Raw genomic sequence first — 21424 nt, forward strand, 5'->3', positions numbered from 1 at the left:
TGGGTAGGTTTAGGGGCTGTGTGTGTGTGATGGGTAGGTTTAGGGGCTGTGTGTGTGTGATGGGTAGGTTTAGGGGCTGTGTGTGTGTGATGGGTAGGTTTAGGGGCTGTGTGTGTGTGTGTGTGTGATGGGTAGGTTTAGGGGCTGTTCACCTTTGTATGTAAGTGCCGTCTGCTCAAACATGAATCATGATGTCACGTCGCAAACAGCGAGCTCTCTTTCAAGTATTGCACATGAATGGACAAATTCACACGAAAAGTATGTCAACATGCCTGTTTTGGTGAGTAATCCTAGCAAACATTATAGGTTATGTCTTGTCTTAAGTAAAACATAAAAAAGTGTTAAAAAAATACACTTTTTCTTATGTTAATCAAACAACAAATGACTAAGAAATCACTCACTGCTCTTGTTTGAAAAGCTTTTTATCTTCAATAATGAATCTTTATTTAATTTATACAGTGAAGATTATAACATGCAATGTTATTTTATATATGACAGTATGTTTTTATAATGTTATTTTATATTTGCCCTGACTGTAACACTGAATTCCCAGCAAATGTTCTTCCCGCATCCGCTGGAGATCTTGAGCTGATAAACTCCAGTGTCGCTGCTTCTGGTGTTTTTGATGGTCAGAGATCCAGTTTGATAGTGCAGCTCCAGTCGGCCTCTGAATCTCTCATCATCACCGTATGAAGTCTTACTGATGTCTGCACTCATTCCAGTTGCTAGAGTTTTACCTTTGAATCTCCACTCCACCTTCTCATCCCTTTCTATGTTAAAATCTGTGAAAAGAATTAAACATTCTTCCAAACTCACTGACACCGTCTTGGGACCGGACTCACCTGGAGAACAAACAGAGTAAGTTACTTAGATAAAACTGATAATTCACAGTAACGGATTCAACTCACATCACATGATAAATTGATAAAATATAGTAATGAGTCTTTATACAAACGTGAGCAATATAAAATGTGAGTTTATAAACATGTTTACTAAATGAACTTGACAAGTCCCTGAACCCAAATTTAAAAACCAGTGTAAGATTGTAAGATGCCAGGACGTCTGAGCTAAGGAACGACTACAACCGAGAAAACTAAATATGTTTTTTCGGGAAATTAACATTTGTCTTCTAGACACTCAGTGTTATGTAATTGTCAGATATCCATCTTTTACTCTTTACTTCAAAGCAACTGATTATCTTTTAATTGATTATGTAATTGGCATGATACGTTTACCTGACTAATAATAGATTATTGCACTGATTTATTCTGACTTACTCTGGAATTATTAACTCTAGTAGATTACTTTAAGTCAATAACACCACAAATCTACAGTCAGGTTATTAGCGGACTAAAACACAGATTTGGTGAAGCATAAGGGCACACCAGACTTATGTTTTAGAGCTCCGACTAACACACTGGCATTAGTTACGTACACTTTGACTGTAAAGGTTAGAGGACCAAATGGGTCTTCCATTTATAGCAACAAAAAATTGTTAGACCAATCTACACAGGGTGAGCCTCAACTAATTATTGTAATATTCTAATTATGTGTATGTGGGAAACCACGGTAGGTTTATGTAAAGTTAACATAAGAAGTTAAGTTGGTCAACTGGTTCTAATGGTCATGGCCTCTGATTGGATATAGTCTTGCATTAATTGAGTGAGTTCAGATCTAAGGCATCCGTGAGCTATTGTACTTCTGCGGGATATACATGGAGTACCCTGCGTGAGAGCGCCCTCTGGCTTGCGGAGCAGTGTTTACTACTGATCACAGCCGTGCTGCACTGAGAAGCTGCGCAAGCAATTATCGCAGCCTCTGCCAAATCGCGTGCAATTTTATTGCGATTTATCGTGCAGCCCTATATGTAGCAGTAGTCCTGGGGCTATGTGTGCTATGACAGGCTACCAAAACGTAAGCCCGCCGTCAGGCCAGTGAATCTGAAACAGTGAAAAAATATTACTTTCTTGATTTGGGCGCGCCCACGTGTGTGCCAAGTAATATAAGAGCGCATTATTGTAGTGCGAAAGTACATTAATATAATGCGCGAGCGCAAATCTCTCTCTGCTCGCACGCGAGAACTGTGCGTGCGCTCTCAGATACGCTGCTCTTGTAAGAATTTTCTCTAGGCTCACTCAGAGAATACGCCTGCACTTAAAACGTGTCCAGTGCAATCGCGAATATCTCCTATTGTATAGCTCAGTGGTTTTGAAACCTGTCCTGGAGGACCACCAGCCCTGCACATTTTGTATGTCTCCTTCATCTAACACACCTGATTCAACTCATGAGCTCATTAGTAGAGACTGCAAGACCTGAAGTGGGTGTGCCAAATATGGGAGACATATAAAATGTGCAGGGTATAAACCACTGGTATAGCTTATACAAGTTCCCTACTTGGAAAGTGTACATGAACAGCTTTTCAAATCATATTAACAGCTGGGAAATTAGAGAAAATTTCCATGCCAGAGTTTGAACCCGGTGTCCTCCGTGATTCTTAGTTCACATATGTGAAGACAGCATTAATATATTTATTTAATTTTATGTAAGATCTGTAAAAATTGCTCTTTTTAAATACTGTACTTCAATAGTTCTTTCAATAAAGTTGAAATTTTAAAAAGTCAACTCACAACACATGAAAACTCTGATTTTCTTGTACACGGTCCTGCGGCTGCTGCTGCTGATCTGTAGTTTATAAGGTCCAGCTGTGATATTGCTGATGGTCAGAGATCCAGTGTTCTTGTCCAGCTTCAGTTTGTCTATGAATCTCTCGTCATCAGTGTATGTCGTCTCTCCGGTCTCTCCAGTCAGTTGAGCTATGAGACTGTCTTTATCTCCAAACATCCACAGGATCAGATCATCTCTCTTTACTTCAGTAATAGGGTTTAGAGTCACATCTTTTCCCTTCATCCCTAACATCTTCAACACTGTCAGTGTGACAGCGGCACAAAGAACAAAAGAAATGCAGAAAAAAAGTTTCCATTATATAAGTGTGTGTATGTGAACAACAGAGTTTGACAATTACTGTACAAAGATCATTCCGATAGGGATTTAAAATCAGCATGAATTGGCCACTACTGGCTGTCTTCTCAAACCAAAACTTCATATTAGTGTCTCAGTAGACCATAAATCCCATTTGAGCCTCAAAGACCATAAATCCAGATGGGAAGAATGTAACATTTTGCTTTCTTTTTAGACTTCTGATGTAAATAATAGCTGAATGAAATGGAGGTAAGGCAGCAACAGAACAGTTTATTTTTGTCAATGCAGTTCAGTGGGAGATTTTGAGACTTTAATCTTATGGTGCGTTTACACTTGGAAGGTTTGGTTCGAATTAACTGCAGAAAAACAGAAAGACTTGAGATGCTCACCTCTGACAGCAACATTGCATCTCTTGATTTTGGTCAAATTGCTGCTGATGATCTTCAGTGTATAGACTCCTGCATGTTCAGCTGTGAGGTTTCTGATGTCCAGTGACCCAGTCTTCTCGTCCAGCTGCAGTCTGTCTCTGAATCTCCCATCAGCGATACCAAATGTTATGATCTTTGCGATCCCTCCTTTGATTTCAGCAATGAGAGAGTTGTCATCTCCAAACAGCCACAGTAACTGATCTTTTCTTTGTATTACAGCATTAGTCCTCAGAGTGACAGACTCTCCCTCATTGGTTGACACTTTCTTCACTTTGTATCATAGTAGCACATAAAAAAAGGAAATGAGGAGATAATGTGACATGTGAGTCAGTAAAGCTTCATTGACGATGTGTGTGTGTACTGGTATTGGTAAGAACAATTAATAAGAATAATTTTTAACAAATACAACGTCTATATCGATGAGCCAAAACATTGTGAACGGTGAAACGAATATCATTGATCATTTCCTAACAAGGCCATATATAGGGCTTGGGCGCCGCATTGCATTCTGGGATGTGGTGGCCATGTTGATGGCCTCGCGAATGTAAACATACAGCAAGTCGAACGAGGAGAAGCAGAGTTGGGAGAAAGAAAAAAGACCTTAAAATCCTGAAAGGGATGTGGAATTTACCGGGATACGTTAAATAGGGAAGGCAGGGACCGCTATATGGACAAAATCGGAACTATTAAAGTTTTGGATCGACATGAATTTCCCAACAAAGAATGGAGTACCGACGACGACGAAAACTTTATTTTGTTGGTCCCCGACAGACATTCTACTGGCTATAAGTAACTTTGCAACTACAATTCAACTTATTCTACTAACCTGAACCCTAACACATATAACCATAACCTACAGTCTACTAATACTCTAATTAGTGTTAGTTGACATGCTGTTGAAAACGTACATAGTTAGTAGAATGTTTAAAGTGGACTATCGAAATAAAGTGTAACCGAAACATATATTTATTATTACATAAAAAATTGCACTACCTTTTTATTTGCAATTTATAATTTGCACTTCCTTCATTTTCTGTGTTTGTTGTTGTTATTTTATAGATAACAATTTATTTATTTGCTTATATAGTATTGAAAGTGTATTTATTATTGTTATATAAGAAATTGCACTCCGTTTTCTGTATCCATTTTTTATTTGTAACCTTTTACCTCGAAGCATTCCAACTGCCCTCACCATTCTATGTTCTCAGGTTGCACTACTTCCAAATAAACACTGAAAAACATCTGATTGTGTGACAATTCTTGCTTTTTTCACATCGTACTGTTATTGCTTCTTGTCCGTGGTTGCGCCTCCAAGCATGAAAGCAGTAGAAAGTTAATCCATTTTCTACCTTTTTCCCATGGCGATTATGTGTTGAGCTGTTACACCCCAAAATGCAGGAACAGTTGAAATAACGTCAAAATAATCAAATTAATTAAGACACACGACTGAGAGGGAGTACGTCTATAAACAGTGCGCAGTAGTCCGAGTTGCAGTAAAGGAGGCCATCTACATGCCCGCCACGCCAAGTAATGACGTCACAACACCCAAGCCCTATTAAGGTCTGGGTAGATAAAAGAGCTGTGAGAATGATGGTGTGATTGCTGATGGCATGATTGCCTGAGTGATACACCAGTCTGGAGTGTTTCACAGAGGAACTCCGGATTGATAAAGAGAGGAGTGATAACAGTGAAGGACGAGAGAGGTAAATGTGTGTGCGGCAAGGCCATAACCATGTCTTGAACATTGGGGGAACACTTTGATCTATTTAAATTAGGCCTGTCAAAATTAATGCGTTAATAACGTGTTAACACAAATACATTTTCACGACACACATTTTATTAACACGCGATTAACGCAGCATGCATTTTCTGTTTGATCCGTGGCGTAGCCAGTAGTTGGAGCAATTGAGATAAGCCATAGACATAAAGGACATAAGTGCAGTTATAGCCTACATAAGCTACCATATTTTCTGTTTAACTTTTATTAGACTTTAGGGTCGAAAGAAACGTGTTTTTACACTGAGCTGGACATTCTCTGCAGTACAAATTCGAGCTCGATGCGCGAATACACTGCAAGCTCACTCTCGCTCCTATCCAAGGTTTTCCAAGATGGCTGCTGTCCATAAACGTGTAATGTACTGACTTTATAAAGTATCTTCTTATTAAACTGTTTGTACACTTACAAAGTTCTCAATGCTTCGGTTTGTATGTAGGGACCCTCATCATGCTACCGTGTTAGTGTGAGGCTATTTTGAGCCTTTTTAGTGGTATTAACTAGCGATTTAATTTAATTTACCCTGTGCCCCATAGACAAGCGTTATAAGCTAATCTATTTTTAGAGATAAAACTCTTTACATTTGAGAACGATCTACTCAGTAACCATCTGTTAAAGCCACACTTGGCTACTTTTGCTCTCGGGGTCCCCCTACAGTTTGGAAAAATTAATGTCCTCAACTACTGTCGTAAGATCTGTAATCCTACAACAGGGGATGCCATCGCGCGTGCATTTGTTGACATGACAACCTTGATAGCCCTGAACGAGTAATGCACGGGTCGTCTCATAACCCGCGGACCCGGTATGTCTATTTAATGGTCGCGGGTGCACGGCGGGTTGTAAAAATATATACAGTGGTGCGGTGCGGGCCAAATAACTTCATAAAAGCGACCCGCGGGTTGGTGCAGCACTAACAGTTCCCCTGAACACTGCAAGAGGAGTTCGAGTTCTTCTGGCGTCGCGTGTGAAATGTCTTCATCCCAGGTAAGTTAACGTTACAGTCAGTGGCATATGCTCCAGCATGTCATATGAATATAATTTCATGGGTTTTATGTTTTTCAAACGCCAAATAATCACGATGCTCACGTTTACAAGCCAGCGTCATTGTAGTAGTCTATTGGTTACCGTTTTACAGAATCTATATGATACTTCAGTTCAATGTTTGAGTGGTAGCTCACCGTAACAAGCATGACAGCATCGGTCGGGCACGCCTCCTTCAGCTCACGCCGACGAGCAAACGATGGTCACATGTTGATCCTCGTCCTGCCTTTAATCCCATCACTTTCTCATTTCCTCTTATTGCTTTCCTCCAACAAAACCTTTTCTTTCTAATTTGTCCCTGCTGCTTCGGACATGACTATATTATCCGACGAACAAAGTTGGGCTCGCACGTCCGAATGTAAGGAAGTGTGTGTGTTGGTGGAAGTGACGTATATGCCGTAAAGCAGTCGAATTTTGTAGTTCTTTTTTTTCTCAGGTTACTACCCGAAACCCGAAGTTTAAAAGTACGATTAAAAACGATACAGACCCCATCAGGCTATGGCAGACGTGTCATTCAACCTATTGTAAGTCGATTTATCATCACAAGAGTCTTAAAAAATATATTATGAAGGTTGAAAAGTTACCTAGTGCTGCTTTAATTACCCCTTGGTTCATTTTTCTCCGGAGTTGTCCTTTAACTATTAAAATAAAATGTTATTTTCAATGACTCAACCTAAATAAACAAATACTCACAATTTATTGCAACTTTGAATCTCTTGTTTGTGGTTCCTCTGCTGCTGCTGCTGCTTATCTGTAGTTTATAAAGTCCAGAGTGTTCAGTTCTCGTGCCGCTGATGGTCAGAGATCCAGTCTTCTTGTCCACCTTCAGTCTGTCTAGAAATCTTCCATCAGTACCTTCATATGTTTCTCTGGTCTTTCCAGTCATCTGAGCTATGAGAGTGTCTTCATCTCCAAATGTCCACAGGATCAGATCATCTTTATTTATTTCAGTATCAGGGTATAAAGTGACCAGTACTCCCTCGTCCAATGATATCATTATGACTTTGTGACACATAAAAAGAGAGAAATACAAAGAAAATGTTGCTATTAGATCAAGTGTGGATGCTATTTTTTTTATTGATTGCCTTTAACCCTTTCTGGTTTATTTTGTTGTGTTCATTAGAAAGATATTTTACGGCATAAGATGAAAAACCAAAAAGCGACAACACATATACACACACACACACACACATACATATATACATACATATACATATATATATATATATATATATATATATATATATATATATATATATATATATATATATATATATACACATATACATATATATATACATAATATATATATATATATATATATATATATATATATATATATATATATATATATATATATATATATACACAGTCTTGTTCAAAATAATAGCAGTACAATGTGACTAACCAGAATAATCAAGGTTTTTAGTATATTTTGTATTGCTACGTGGCAAACAAGTTACCAGTAGGTTCAGTAGATTCTCAGAAAACAAATGAGACCCAGCATTCATGATATGCACGCTCTTAAGGCTGTGCAATTGGCCAATTAGTTGAAAGGGGTGTGTTCAAAAAAATAGCAGTGTGGCATTCAATCACTGAGGTCATCAATTTTGTGAAGAAACAGGTGTGAATCAGGTGGCCCCTATTTAAGGATGAAGCCAACACTTGTTGAACATGCATTTGAAAGCTGAGGAAAATGGGTCGTTCAAGACAAGGTTCAGAAGAACAGCGTACTTTGATTAAAAAGTTGATTAGAGAGGGGAAAACCTATAAAGAGGTGCAAAAAATGATAGGCTGTTCAGCTAAAATGATCTCCAATGCCTTAAAATGGAGAGCAAAACCAGAGAGACGTGGAAGAAAATGGAAGACAACCATCAAAATGGATAGAAGAATAACCAGAATGGCAAAGGCTCAGCCAATGATCACCTCCAGGATGATCAAAGACAGTCTGGAGTTACCTGTAAGTACTGTGACAGTTAGAAGACGTCTGTGTGAAGCTAATCTATTTTCAAGAATCCCCCGCAAAGTCCCTCTGTTAAAAAAAAGGCATGTGCAGAAGAGGTTACAATTTGCCAAAGAACACATCAACTGGCCTAAAGAGAAATGGAGGAACATTTTGTGGACTGATGAGAGTAAAATTGTTCTTTTTGGGTCCAAGGCAGTTTGTGAGACGACCCCCAAACTCTGAATTCAAGCCACAGTACACAGTGAAGACAGTGAAGCATGGAGGTGCGAGCATCATGATATGGGCATGTTTCTCCTACTATGGTGTTGGGCCTATTTATCGCATACCAGGGATCATGGATCAGTTTGCATATGTTAAAATACTTGAAGAGGTCATGTTGCCCTATGCTGAAGAGGACATGCCCTTGAAACGGTTGTTTCAACAAGACAATGACCCAAAACACACTAGTAAACGGGCAAAGTCTTGCTTCCAAACCAACAAAATTAATGTTATGGAGTGGCCAGCCCAATCTCCAGACCTTAATCCAATTGAGAACTTGTGGGGTGATATCAAAAATGCTGTTTCTGAAGCAAAACCAAGAAATGTGAATGAATTGTGGAATGTTGTTAAAGAATCATGGAGTGGAATAACAGCTGAGAGGTGCCACAAGTTGGTTGACTCCATGCCACACAGATGTCAAGCAGTTTTAAAAAACTGTGGTCATACAACTAAATATTAGTTTAGTGATTCACAGGACTGCTAAATCCCAGGAAAAAAAAATGTTTGTACAAAATAGTTTTGAGTTTGTACAGTCAAAGGTAGACACTGCTATTTTTTTGAACACACCCCTTTCAACTAATTGCCCAATTGCACAGCCTTAAGAGCGTGCATATCATGAATGCTGGGTCTTGTTTGTTTTCTGAGAATCTACTGAACCTACTGGTAACTTGTTTACCACGTAGCAATAAAAAAATACTAAAAACCTTGATTATTCTGGTTAGTCACATTGTACTGCTATTATTTTGAACAAGACTGTATATATATATATATATATATATATATATATATATATATATATATATATATATATATATATATATATATATACACCAAATCAGCTGTCAAAAACAAAACATCCACCCGCACCCAATCATCATAATTTCGAATCCTCAGTGTTATGCGCGATATTATCGTCACATATTAGCTACACTGAAGTAGGTTGCTTTAAAAAAAACGTATACAGCTAAATTAACCGAGTCAAATAAAACTTAAATGTTCAGCATCGCATCCTAAAACTCAACACACAGTTGTCTTCATTTTAAAACAGCGAGACTAAATTATATTACAAATGCTGATGCCGCTCTCTCGCATTGCAGTCTTTGATCTCGACATGAGCTGAAAACGAAAGTTAAGAACCACACACATTTGTTGTGTTTTACCGTGAAATGAGAGTTCCGTGTCTTTATTAAAATCAACACAATGATTTTACTCTCATCCACCCGCTATTTGTTTACAATACGTCGTTTACCCACATGAACCGCAGATATAACAGCAATCCACGCATACTCTGACTCCTTACACAAAAAAAATGTCTTTCTGCCACATCCGTGTGTAGTTAAATGGACTAAACAAAGTGTCGAGGCAGATAATTTTCCCCCGAGGATTTTTTTAAATTCGATTAACTCGAGTTATTCGATGAATCGTTTCAGCCCTACTCGAGAGGCGTGTGTTTGCGTAATTATTGCTCCAGCGGCCTTGCTCAGCTCCTCAACACTCTACCCTGTTTTTTTCATAGTACAGTACCGTTAATAACCATATATAATTAACATGATGCCCATTTCGGCCTGAGTCCTATCCTGATTCTTTTCCACCAACTGTTAGGTGAAGACGTTGAGAGTTTTTCCTCTTTTGCACCTCGCTTTTAAATCTTTGATTTGCAAAGAGAAAGTAAAATGCGCAGGGCCATACAAGCATTCATAACGGTGAGGAACAAAGAAAGTGTTTTCAATAATTCATTTGGAAGTTCCTTCCAAGTGGTAAATGATGTAACCAGTGTTGTGACTGAACACGGGCAACACTGTCAACACCGACTATCACAAAAACCCTAGTAACAGCCAAGCCTGTGGGTATTTTGGATGGGCCCATAGTGTGTCCCAAGACTGCCGGTCATTCATCAGTGCTACAACTGCAGTTTGATAATATCATGGGGTGTAAAATGTGTTCTGAGTTCTGCCTCTCATGGCCATTACTCAGAAGTAAAAAAAAAAAAAAAAAAGTCAAATTGGACAGATAGTGAAAAAATAAAGTGCTTCACTTTATCCAAACAGATGAAGAAAACGGATGAAGAAAACTGATGTGAAGAAAACAGATGTGTCATACAAATCAGCTCAACAGGTGGAAAACTCAATCTGGCAATTTATTAAGCTAATTTAGTGAAAAACTGCCAATGAAGAATTGATCATTATTATACTGAAAGATAATAATATACTCACTTTTGACAGTAACAATGAATCTTTGATTTGACGTCCCTCTGCTGGTGATGGTCTGTAGCTTATAGACTCCGATGTGTTCGGCTGAGATGTTTGTGATGGTCAGAGATCCAGTTGAGCTTTCCAGCTTCAGTCTGTCTTTGAATCTCCCATCAGGACCATCAAATGTTGTCATCTCTTTAGTCTCTCTTATAATTTGAGCTATGATATTCTCTTGAGGTCCAAACATCCACAGTATCTGATCATTTTCCTGTATTTCAGCGTCAGTCTTCAGAGTGACAGACTCCCCTTCCTTCCCTAACAGTGACTTTGTTTCATCTGTCGCAACCACGAATAAAAACAGAGAAATGAGGAGATTGTACGTGAATGAGCAAATGGACACTTCAGTAACACTGAGAAGATTCTGTGATCTAATAATCAATAACCATTTACAATAATGTTGTATGTCAAAATAGTAGTTAAAGGTCCCGTTCTTCGCGATTCCATCTTTCAAACTTTAGTTAGTGTGAAATGTTACTGTTAGATCATAAATAATACCTGTAAAATTATAAAGCTCAAAGTTCAATGCCAAGCGAGATATTTTATTTAACACAAGTTTCCTTTCAAAGCCTACAGCGAACGGCCGGTTTGGACTACAGCAGGAAGTGCAGGGATGTAATGAAGTCACTAGATACGTTTTTTGACTAACCCTCCGCCCACAAGAACACGCAAAATAGGGGACGTGGTCTTGTTGCTCTCTCACGTGGAGAAGAGCGCACATTGAGTGTTTGCATCTCCCCGTTATGGTAAGAGGCGGGACCTTTCCGGGCAAAGTGCGCTAAGCTGCTGCCCAATCACAACACGGGAAGCGCTGGCCCAATCAGAACTCGTTACGAGTTTCTGACTTCATAGAACAAGGAAATCATCAGGCCGTTTTTAGGACAGAGGAAACAGCGCTTTACAGATAAGTAAATTGTGTGAAAAATACTGTGTTTTTTATAATAAATATTTAAAAAATACTGTGTGCACACTGTAAACACAATCAAAGCTTCAAAAATACATGAAAAAACAGGACCTTTAAAGGTGCACTATGCAACTTTACATCCCCTAGAGGTCGCCTATTCAAAACAAAGGCGTAGTTTGATGACGCCAAGTGTGGGCGCAGTATCTTGGGACATGTTTTCTTCACCTCACAGCTGGTGGAAAATAGGACTCGGGCAGAAATCATGTTCATGAATGCGGTTATTAACATAACTGTAGTGTAAAGCAGAGCAGGACCGAGAGTTGAGGAGCTGAGCAAGGCCGCTGAAGTGATTGTTACACAAACACCCATCTTGCGAACACTGGGACTTTTATTATGACGGGACGGGACAGGACACAGGCGCCGGGTGCGCACACTATTTCTGCTTTTCTGGTCGAGGTAACGCAGCTCTTTTTATCATATTAGATACATTGAAGTGTGTTTAAAATGATGTTATGATGTTACTCTGTGCGTTCGCTCAGCAGCTGCTGTGACACTTGTTCACGCTGCTGAGTGTAAAGCGCTTCTGCCAAATAAAACGGGAAACCGAGTAACACAGATATGACGCAATTGACAGGAGACTCCCTCAAACGCTATGCTGAAACATCCCGGGTCATTGGTTAAAATAGCAATTTTCTCACAATTTACAAAAAGTTTGAAACATTTAGGGTAATTTAAGTACTCAACTGAACAAAATATAACACTGGCCTGGTGGATATTTTACTGCAAAAATACTACATAGTGCACCTTTAAGTTAGTCAAACTCTTGCTTTCTAAATTGAAATACTTACACGTTTTACTTTCTTTATCTTCAGGGTCTTCATCTGTCTCATCAACAGCTAGAATCAGAGAAATTAGAAAATTTTAGGTGAGTTTGTAGATAAAGATGATGTGATTTTTTTAATGTGCTTTAATAATCAAAATGTGTTGTAAACATGAGCTTTTATTATTAATGTGAATTAATTACTCTTGTTAAATGTTCCTGTATACATTTAACTAATATTAGTAGTATTTAAGGATATTTGCACCATACCATAATATTCCTCAATTAATAATAAAAAAATAAAAAAAATTAACTAAAAATGTAAATTTTGTCACCATTGACTTCCCCTCATGTCATTCCATGACAAAATATGTCCTTCATGTTTAAAATAACATGAGGGCATATACATAATGAATCTAAAAGTTTTTGCTCAGCTATTTATTTAAAGGTGCAGTAAGTGATTTCTGAGAGATACTGTTGATATTTGAAATACACACCCAAACAAACACACCCATCCTTCATTGCTCTGTAACAAACACAACAACAGCTTGTGCAATTCTAGATGAATCAAGGACAACAGCATATCTTGGTTCTGTGAAACAGCAAAAACCAAAGTCACTTACATACTGAGCAGAAACAAAGCAACCTCTGTGTCCATTTCCAGGCCTTCCCGCTTTCTAACATCTCTCCAGCGCTGGGAAACGTTTCCAATATTAAAGCAGGACCACGCTTTTGCCTGACTGTAACCCTTCTTCTCCTAATTATATTCCTCTGAGCTTTTCCTCTTTGGTACTATCTCAGCCATTTCTCTTTCTGCAGTCTTTCTACATGTCCCGCTTGCTCATACTCTCAGACTCCACCCATCATGAGTAGATACGCCCCCTACTGCTGATTGGCTAAAGAAGTGCTGTGGTGCTCAGTTAGGGGCAACCATGGTCACAAGTTCAGTCATTACCAATTAAGGGGTTACTTCACCGATTAGCATATGGCTTTGTATCAGTACAATCCCTGGAATGTATTCAAATGATCGTGCTTCCCCCTCATATCCCCTTGAGATGAGAGATTTATGCATTTTATTTCTGAAAAAATGTTTTCCCAGAAATGTTTAGCCAGAGGCTAAAGACTACAGCCCCCAGAGGGAGCCATTTCCACATGTTTTCAACCCACGCCAGGGCAAGGGTGCCGTAAAGGGGTGGAAGGTTACGAACGATTCTAAGGGCCCAGACTGATTAAGGGCCCAGAAGAGCAGACCCCCTTTTTCTTTTCTTATTTATTTTCCCTTTTTTATACATACATTAAATGTGCTTGGGACCCTCATGCAGTAAATGTTTATTTTGTCCGTTTTGACCATAGATTTTATATTTTAAAAAACAAATTTTAAAATGTCAGTCACAACCTCCTCCCCCCTCCCTCACAATGGTTCATTCCACCTGCGCGGTCCGAGCTAGATCGCTAGCGTGAGCATCTCTTGGTTATTGCACTTGCTATGATGAAGCGCAGACAGTGACACACGCAGGTATGTCACATCAAAAGTCGGGGCATCAAAAACGGAAAGAAAAGAAGGAAAGAGAAGAGAACGCCGAAGTCTACAGTGTGTCACACAGTTTTTCAAAAAGAAAGGCAGCTTGCCCTATTCCTCTAACGTTATTCCAAAACTTTCAAAAGTTAGCCTACTTATTTTTGTTGCTACATGACCTGCTTTTATCTAGCTAAAATAATAACTGAATTATGATTTACATCCAACAATACATCTCTGCTGTGCTGTCTCCGGGTTATCATGTCTCGTAAACACAGATTCAGTGGCTGCTGCACACCCTTCTCCCACGTCCCCGTCTCAAATGAACAAGGTGAGCCTGAGCGCGAAACTTCACGAAGATTGAAGCCTCTAAACACGTCTTATCTACTGTGTTCGCCACATGATGATAAACAAAAAGTAATCTACACGCTTCAAAAATTACAAAATCAGTTTGCCGTGTGTATGTTCTGTCACGTGACAGTGCTGCTGCTACGATCGATGCTGTCTTACTTGATGTTCTTAAAGTAGCACTAGGTAACTTTTCAACCTTCATAATATATTTTCAAGACTCTTGTGATGATACATTGTAGCCACAATGACGGGGTCTGTTCATCTGGCAAACAGCCCGAAGCCTCTCGCTTCTCCTGGGGTGCTTATCAGATCATGTGAATACGATTGATGGCCGAAGAAAGGCACCACGATGTCTGGAGACCACTCTTTGATCTCTCTTGGGAGACAACAAGCAGGCTCCGTAGTGACTTTTATTGCCCAAATGGCCCTGCACGATATCTGACACCTCACAAACATCTAGACACACACACCCACATAGAGTCCCACGAGTATCAAATGTATGATTAAAAATCACCCCAAAAACGTATTAAATGTATGCTTTTCTGCTTAAAGTGTTTTTATATGTGTCTGAAACAATTATGAGAATTATAGGGATGTAACTCAAGCTGTGTAGACCACCAGACAGTGGAAAGCCTGTATTTGTGTATTCCCAGATCTCAGACTTATGATCCATGGTATCCTTGTAATCAGAAAAATGCGATCGTACCGAATCTTGTAAAAGAATTTACAGAACATGCATTATTACAAAAATACCAGCGTTGTAAAGAAAAATGCATTAAGCATATCTTCCCCGGATAAGAACCAAAAGGAGGGACTCAGCTGAACAAAGAACTTTGTTTCGCGCCGAAAGCGCTCTGATCGATTGGACCATCCAGGAAATGGGCGTCACTCGACCTGATCTACAAATGCCAATGTGACCCTCACCCTTTTGCTTTTGCATCGCATCAAACGCCGCAGGGCCATCTGCTACCAACTTTCCAGCCCCCGAGGGCATTCTTCAGAGAGGAGAATTCAGCGCACTTCAAGAGACCAGCCGCTCCACACCGACCTCGGACACGCAAGACATTTGAACTCGGAACACACGCACACACGCGAGAAGCCAAAACCAAAGCAAGTATTCTTATTTCTAAAATCCAAACTGCTGTTAAAAAGGTCGTGTTATTTCCCATTTGGGACAAGTTAACTCCGTGAGGGCTCTGTGTAACGAACTGAAGTGGACTCTCTCTCTCTCTCTCTCTCTCTCTCTCTCTCTCTCTCTCTCTCTCTCTCTCTCTCTCTCTCTCTCTCTCTCTCTCTCTCTCTCTCTCTCTCTCTCTCTCTCTCTCTCTCTCTCTCTCTCTCTTTGGTCTATTCATTCTTTTCGTTTATGTACCATATTCTTTTCGTTTACTATCTATATTTCTACTCTCTTTATGCATATTTAGTATGTACTTTCTGTGTGAATTGTAGTGTTATTTTTAGTCTGTGTTTATTAAACTTCCAAAAGACATTTTTGAATTGAATCTGTTACTCTTCCACATACACGAAGTCAATGAAACTTACGATCCTAACGTTACCTAAACTGCTTATGCTACTATTCTAGTAAAGTAAACTGTACGAACATTTGAAATATTAATTTGTCCTGATCAGTAAAGTTAATGTTTCTTATGCACTTGTAAAGCAGTAATCCCTTATTGAGAATTGATTTAAAAGTCTATAACTAATTTGCAGGACAAACTTAGTAAGATAATTTCAAAGAATTCCGTAAAGGCTTACTTGTATTTAATTAAACATTTTTCCTTATCGGAAAATTTTAACACGTAATGAACGACTAGCAAATTAGATTCATAAATTCATGAATATTGAATATTGAATCCCTTTTGAGTTAATTATTCCAGAGACATTAAACTCATAGTCATTTTTATTACAACATCGACTTACAATAGGTTGAATGAGTAATGCCAAGACACACCTGGCATTACTCCTGGTGTGTCTTGATTTTGAGCCCTTTTGGCCTAGCTAGTTTTATTCCTTGACTGATTTAATTATGGGTTAGTTCTAGCTGATGTTTCCTGATTGAGCAGGTGGACCCAGCTAAAGCTTGTTCATGTAAAGTATATGTCAATATTTGTACAATATGTTCTGTTGTGCTTGCAATTGCAATTGAGATAATAAATGTTCTCCCTTTTATGTAAACAAGTACATCTTTCTATATTTTTTTCTTGTTTTGTAGGCTTTGTACTCATCTTTAGACATTTGAACTATGCAATGTGCTAAGTATCTTTTTTAAAGTATACAGGGCATGTTTATTGGGTTAAATTTTATCTTTAAAAATTGTAGGGGGCCCAGAAATTTTGTTTTCCATAGGGCCCAGAATTTCTGGCAGCACCCCTGCGCCAGGGAGTGGGATCACTCACAGCACTCAGCTTGGGCAACCGTGGGCATTTATGTAAACAGAGCTGTATGGAGCAAAGTGAGTGTTTCAACTTCTCAAATGAATTCCTATGAAAGTTAAGCTTCCAAAGGCATGAACTGAAAACGCGCCAGAATACACACACACACTGTGAATGTATGCCGCAAGTGCAGACACGTTGGTTTACGTTGCTCTCATCATTAGAGCTCATTCAGCTCATTCATCACGATGAATGTACTCTGACTCCTGCTGCATTTGTGCTGTGACACTCCCTCAGCGGATATATCACATTATATTGAACAGACACGTTCAGTTTTTAATTGTAGTGTCTGATCTCTAACTGAACTGATTTTATAAAAATGAATGCGGTGGGAAAGTGATCAGTGATTCAGTAGCGGTGGCTTTGGGAGTGGCCTCGTAGGGCAGCGAAGCATTCCGGGAAGTGCTGTCTTTCATCCCCATGAGACAAAAATAAAATTTCTGTCTTTTCTCAGTCTAGAAAGCACCAAATTCAAAAATAATTTCACATTTCTATTACATTAATGACCCAGTTTAAATACAGATTCATCTTCCCAGCGCTGAAGTACCCCTGTAAGTTCAATGGAACTTGCGGCCATACTTTTGGGAATCAACAGCGTTTTTAGAAATGACTTACTGCACCTTTAAATATGAAAAACTAATACAAATGACCAGATATTATGTGATAGATCAACTCACTTATTAAACAGAAGCAGCATCAAATGATTAAAAAACACAAGTGCAGCGCCATCTCCAGAGTTTCTGTGTAAGTCTGAAAGCATAAGCTGAATGAAGCGACACACAGTGACACAAACACAAGTCAGACAGCACATGTTAAACAGCCACAGCAGAAATACACGCATTAGTATATCAATGTCATACAGCTCAATACTGGACAATCACAAACACTTCATTAATTAGTGCTCTAAATTAATCACAATCGTGGTAAAAAGAAGCAGAAATATTAAATATGAAAACTACATTAGAACTCTACTGTCCGACGATAATCTTGTTTTTCTCACTGTATCAGCTTTAAAAGTTACCCGTTATTACTTGATGTTCAACTTCTTGTCAGTCAGCACAAAGAAAGAGAGAAAGAAGAGATCATGAGCAGATGTCAGTAACACTGCAGAATCCAGAATATACCGTATGATTTTTCACGTTATTTCTTCATCATCACAATTTTTAAGCTCATTTGAAAGCTTTATGAGCAGTTTTAATGGTTATTTGCTGAAAATCTCTCTCTTTACTGTAGCAATCAAATATTATTCTTAATGATCAACCGTGTGTCACAGATACACCAGGCTCCCACGTCACAGACACACCACGATCACTCTCACCTAAATACTAATCACGCACACCTGCAACCCATCATCACCCCATCACTCACAGTATAAGAGTCACGCACACACACACACACACACACACACACACACACACAGTTGTCCGGTCTCGTTTGCACAAGGTACTAACCTGCTCTGCTTACCTTAAGGACTCCCTCGAAGTGTATACCCTGTCTCATCGTTTGCTTCCTAGTCTCCAGCGATCTCCTGTGTCCAGCGTGTGTGTGTTCCGTGTTCTCCATCGTTCCCTCCTGATTCTACCCAAGTCCATCCGAAGTTCACCTGAGAAGCCCAGTCACCGTCACTTCATTCACCCAGTCACTGTTTCACTCTACTGGTGTCCAAAAATAAAACCCACTAACCATCTCTTGTCTCCGTCAGTCTGTACCCGTAACAGAAGACCGGACCAAGACAGCGGGCACCAGTATGAGTCACCTGGATCCCTTCCAAGAACTGGTGGATGCCGTGTGCCGTGAACTCACCTCAGACCCACCATCACCGGCACCAGCAGGCACTTCCGCATCCACCAGCACCACTTCCACGTCCCCTGTTTTCGCTAGACCCATGGCCAAACCGGCACCCTTCTCTGGATCGGCAGAGGACTGCAACGGATTCCTCCTGCAGTGCTCACTGGTCCTGGAGATGCAACCGCACTTATATCCAACGGATCGTGCCCGGGTGCCGTTCATAACCACCCAACTGAGTGGTAAGGCCCTGCGCTGGGCGGAAACATTGTATTCTCAAGATAATGCCATCGTACAATCAAGTTTCCTCTCTCACTTCAAAGATGTATTCAGAAAACCTGCCTGGGACGCTTCTGTGGGTGAGAAGCTATATCACTTGAAACAAAACGACATGTCTGTTAATGAGTATGCTTTACAGTTCAGAACCTTGGCAGCAGCCAGCGGGTGGAACGAACAGGCGCTTCTCACCACCTATCGCCAAGGATTGGATCCACGAGTGAGGTTGCATCTCGCTGCATACGAGGATACTATCGGGCTTGAACGCTTCATCCAACTCTCCATCCGCTTCGCCACTCGTATGCAGGCGTGTCTAGAAGAACACCAGGACCAGTTCCCGAGCCTGCCGTCCCTCTGCCGACCAGCATCCGTCAGCCCTCCAGAACCAGTTCACGAACCCATGCAACTCGAAAATGTGAGGCTAACCCCAGCGGAACGGAGGAGACGGATCGGGCAGGGGCTATGTTTATATTGTGCTGCATCTGATCACTTAATCGCCAAATGTCCCACACGTCCTCCTCGTCCTTTGGTGAGTGTGATCTACCCTTCCTCTTACAAGAGTCAACCGTTAACCCCAGTTGTGAACCTTATTACTGCTGATGTCTCTCTGCCAGTCTATGCCCTCCTCGACTCCGGTTCCGCTAGGAACTTCATCTCCGGTGCCCTCTGCCGTCAGCTCCACCTCCAGACGACTCGCAATCCGTCTGCCAACCAGGTTGAATCTATAACTGGCAAACCATTCAGTCGACGGAAAGTCGATCCCCTCGCAGGGCCCTACAGCTCCAAACCGGCATTCTCCATGTGGAAGAGATACATCTACTGGTTCTGGAGGATTCCACCGCTGACGTGATCTTAGGGCGCCCATGGCTGGAGCAGCATAACCCTGTCATCTCTTGGAAGTCCGGTGAGGTCCTAAAGTGGGGCGATCAATGCTTCTCCAGCTGTCTGTCTGCAATGCCTGTCCCTTCCATGTCTCCCTCCTGGAAGATTCCCGTCTGTGCTACTTCCATCGAGAGCCCCATCGAGCAGCGATCAGTCGAAATTCCACCCTGCTACGCCCCCTTTAGTGACGTGTTCTGCCCTCACCGGCCTTCCAAGCTGCCTCCCCATCGGCCATGGGACTGCGCCATCGATCTGCTTCCGGGTGAGCCAGTGCCCAAGGGGAAGATCTATCCCCTATCCCTGCCGGAGGAGAAGGCCATGGAGGACTACATCCGAGAGGCAGTCGACCAGGGCTATATCCGACCATCGACGTCCCCTGCTGCATCTAGCTTCTTCTTTGTGGCCAAGAATGACGGAGGCTTGCAGCCCTGCAAAGACTACAGAGCACTCAATAAGATCACTGTTAAACTACGTTATCCCCTTCCTCTCGTCCCAACAGCGCTGGAACATCTCTGTGGTGCCACTGTGTCCACCAAGTTGGACCTCCGCAGCGCTTATAACCTCATACGGATATGTGAGGGGGACAAGTGGAAGACAGCCTTCGTGACCCCTACTGGCCACTACGAGTACCTCGTCATGCCCTACGGACTCGCCAACGCCCCCTCTGTATTCCAGGATTTCATTCACGAGGTGCTCCGGGAGTTTCTCCACAAGTCGGTTTTGGTGTATATTGATGACATCCTGATCTACTCCCGGAGCCTGGCCGACCATCGCCACCACATTGCGGAGGTCCTGCAACGCCTGAGGGAATTCCATCTCTTCCTGAAAGCCGAAAAGTGTTCCTTCCACCAGTCCTCAGTGCAGTTCCTTGGCTATAACATCGACCACACACTGCATGAAAAGTGGGATTTTCGTCAGTAAGCGGCACTGTAGATTGTCGTGGAAGATCAGGTTTACGACTGTACACGGCAGTTTGCAGGCGACACCGAAAACTGCCGTGAATTGTCAGAAATTGACGTGGGCCTTGCTTGGCAGTTGTCCCCCCCAAGACCCCCCTTCCCTTAACTCCAGGGGAGGCTTTAACATGTAAATGAACATGCTGTGAGCTATACAAATGCAAATCAGGGTAGCAGGAGTTTTAACCCATGTGACATTTAAAAGGTATTAACTTCCTTCTAAGAAAATCTCTTAGATAGATCAGGCTCAGTATAGCCTAATTGTAAAATCTTAAACTTAAGCTTGAATTTATATATTTGATGAAAGTATTCTAGATTATTTATTGTGTGTCATTTGCAATCAGTCCCCGTGAATTCAGTGCGACTCGCAATTTTGACCAATCACCGCAACTTTGACCAATCATTGCGGTCCCCTGCTAATAAGCGGCGTCATACATCTGCAAACTTTATATATCATAAATCATTGCCTGTCAAAATTAACGTGTTAACGCAAATTAATTTTAACGGCACTAAATATGTGTATATATATATATATATATATATATATATATATATATATATATATATATATATATATATATATATATATATATATATATATATATATATATATATATATATAGGGGATGTCAATTTTCACAAATTCCCATGATCGATCGTCGTTTAAATTAACGATCAATTAATCGATTAATCGTTAACCATAATACTGAAATATGCGTCTACAGCAGTGGCTTATAGCCGACAGCATGACAGTAGGCCTATGTGCAATGCTGCTCAAAACGCCATGTTCTTCACCAAATGAATGAG

General features: G+C 40.5%; 1 protein-coding gene across 1 annotated transcript in view; it reads right to left on the reverse strand.

Moving 5' to 3' along the window:
- Positions 1–470: 470 nt before the first annotated feature.
- The window catches only part of LOC137039729 (uncharacterized), a 30602-nt gene continuing 9648 nt past the window's right edge, over positions 471–21424 (reverse strand). Inside the window, exons 4-9 of the mRNA XM_067415004.1 lie at positions 12448–12495; positions 10660–10974; positions 6916–7224; positions 3369–3677; positions 2628–2924; positions 471–842 (exon numbers count right to left, since the gene is read on the reverse strand). Of these exons, the coding sequence (XP_067271105.1) occupies positions 514–842; positions 2628–2924; positions 3369–3677; positions 6916–7224; positions 10660–10974; positions 12448–12495 (1607 nt within the window). The 3' untranslated portion in view covers positions 471–513. The remainder of the gene's footprint in view (positions 843–2627; positions 2925–3368; positions 3678–6915; positions 7225–10659; positions 10975–12447; positions 12496–21424) is intronic.

This window comes from Pseudorasbora parva, chromosome 14, assembly GCF_024679245.1.
Source record: "Pseudorasbora parva isolate DD20220531a chromosome 14, ASM2467924v1, whole genome shotgun sequence".
In the NCBI taxonomy this organism is placed as follows: Eukaryota; Metazoa; Chordata; class Actinopteri; order Cypriniformes; family Gobionidae; genus Pseudorasbora; species Pseudorasbora parva.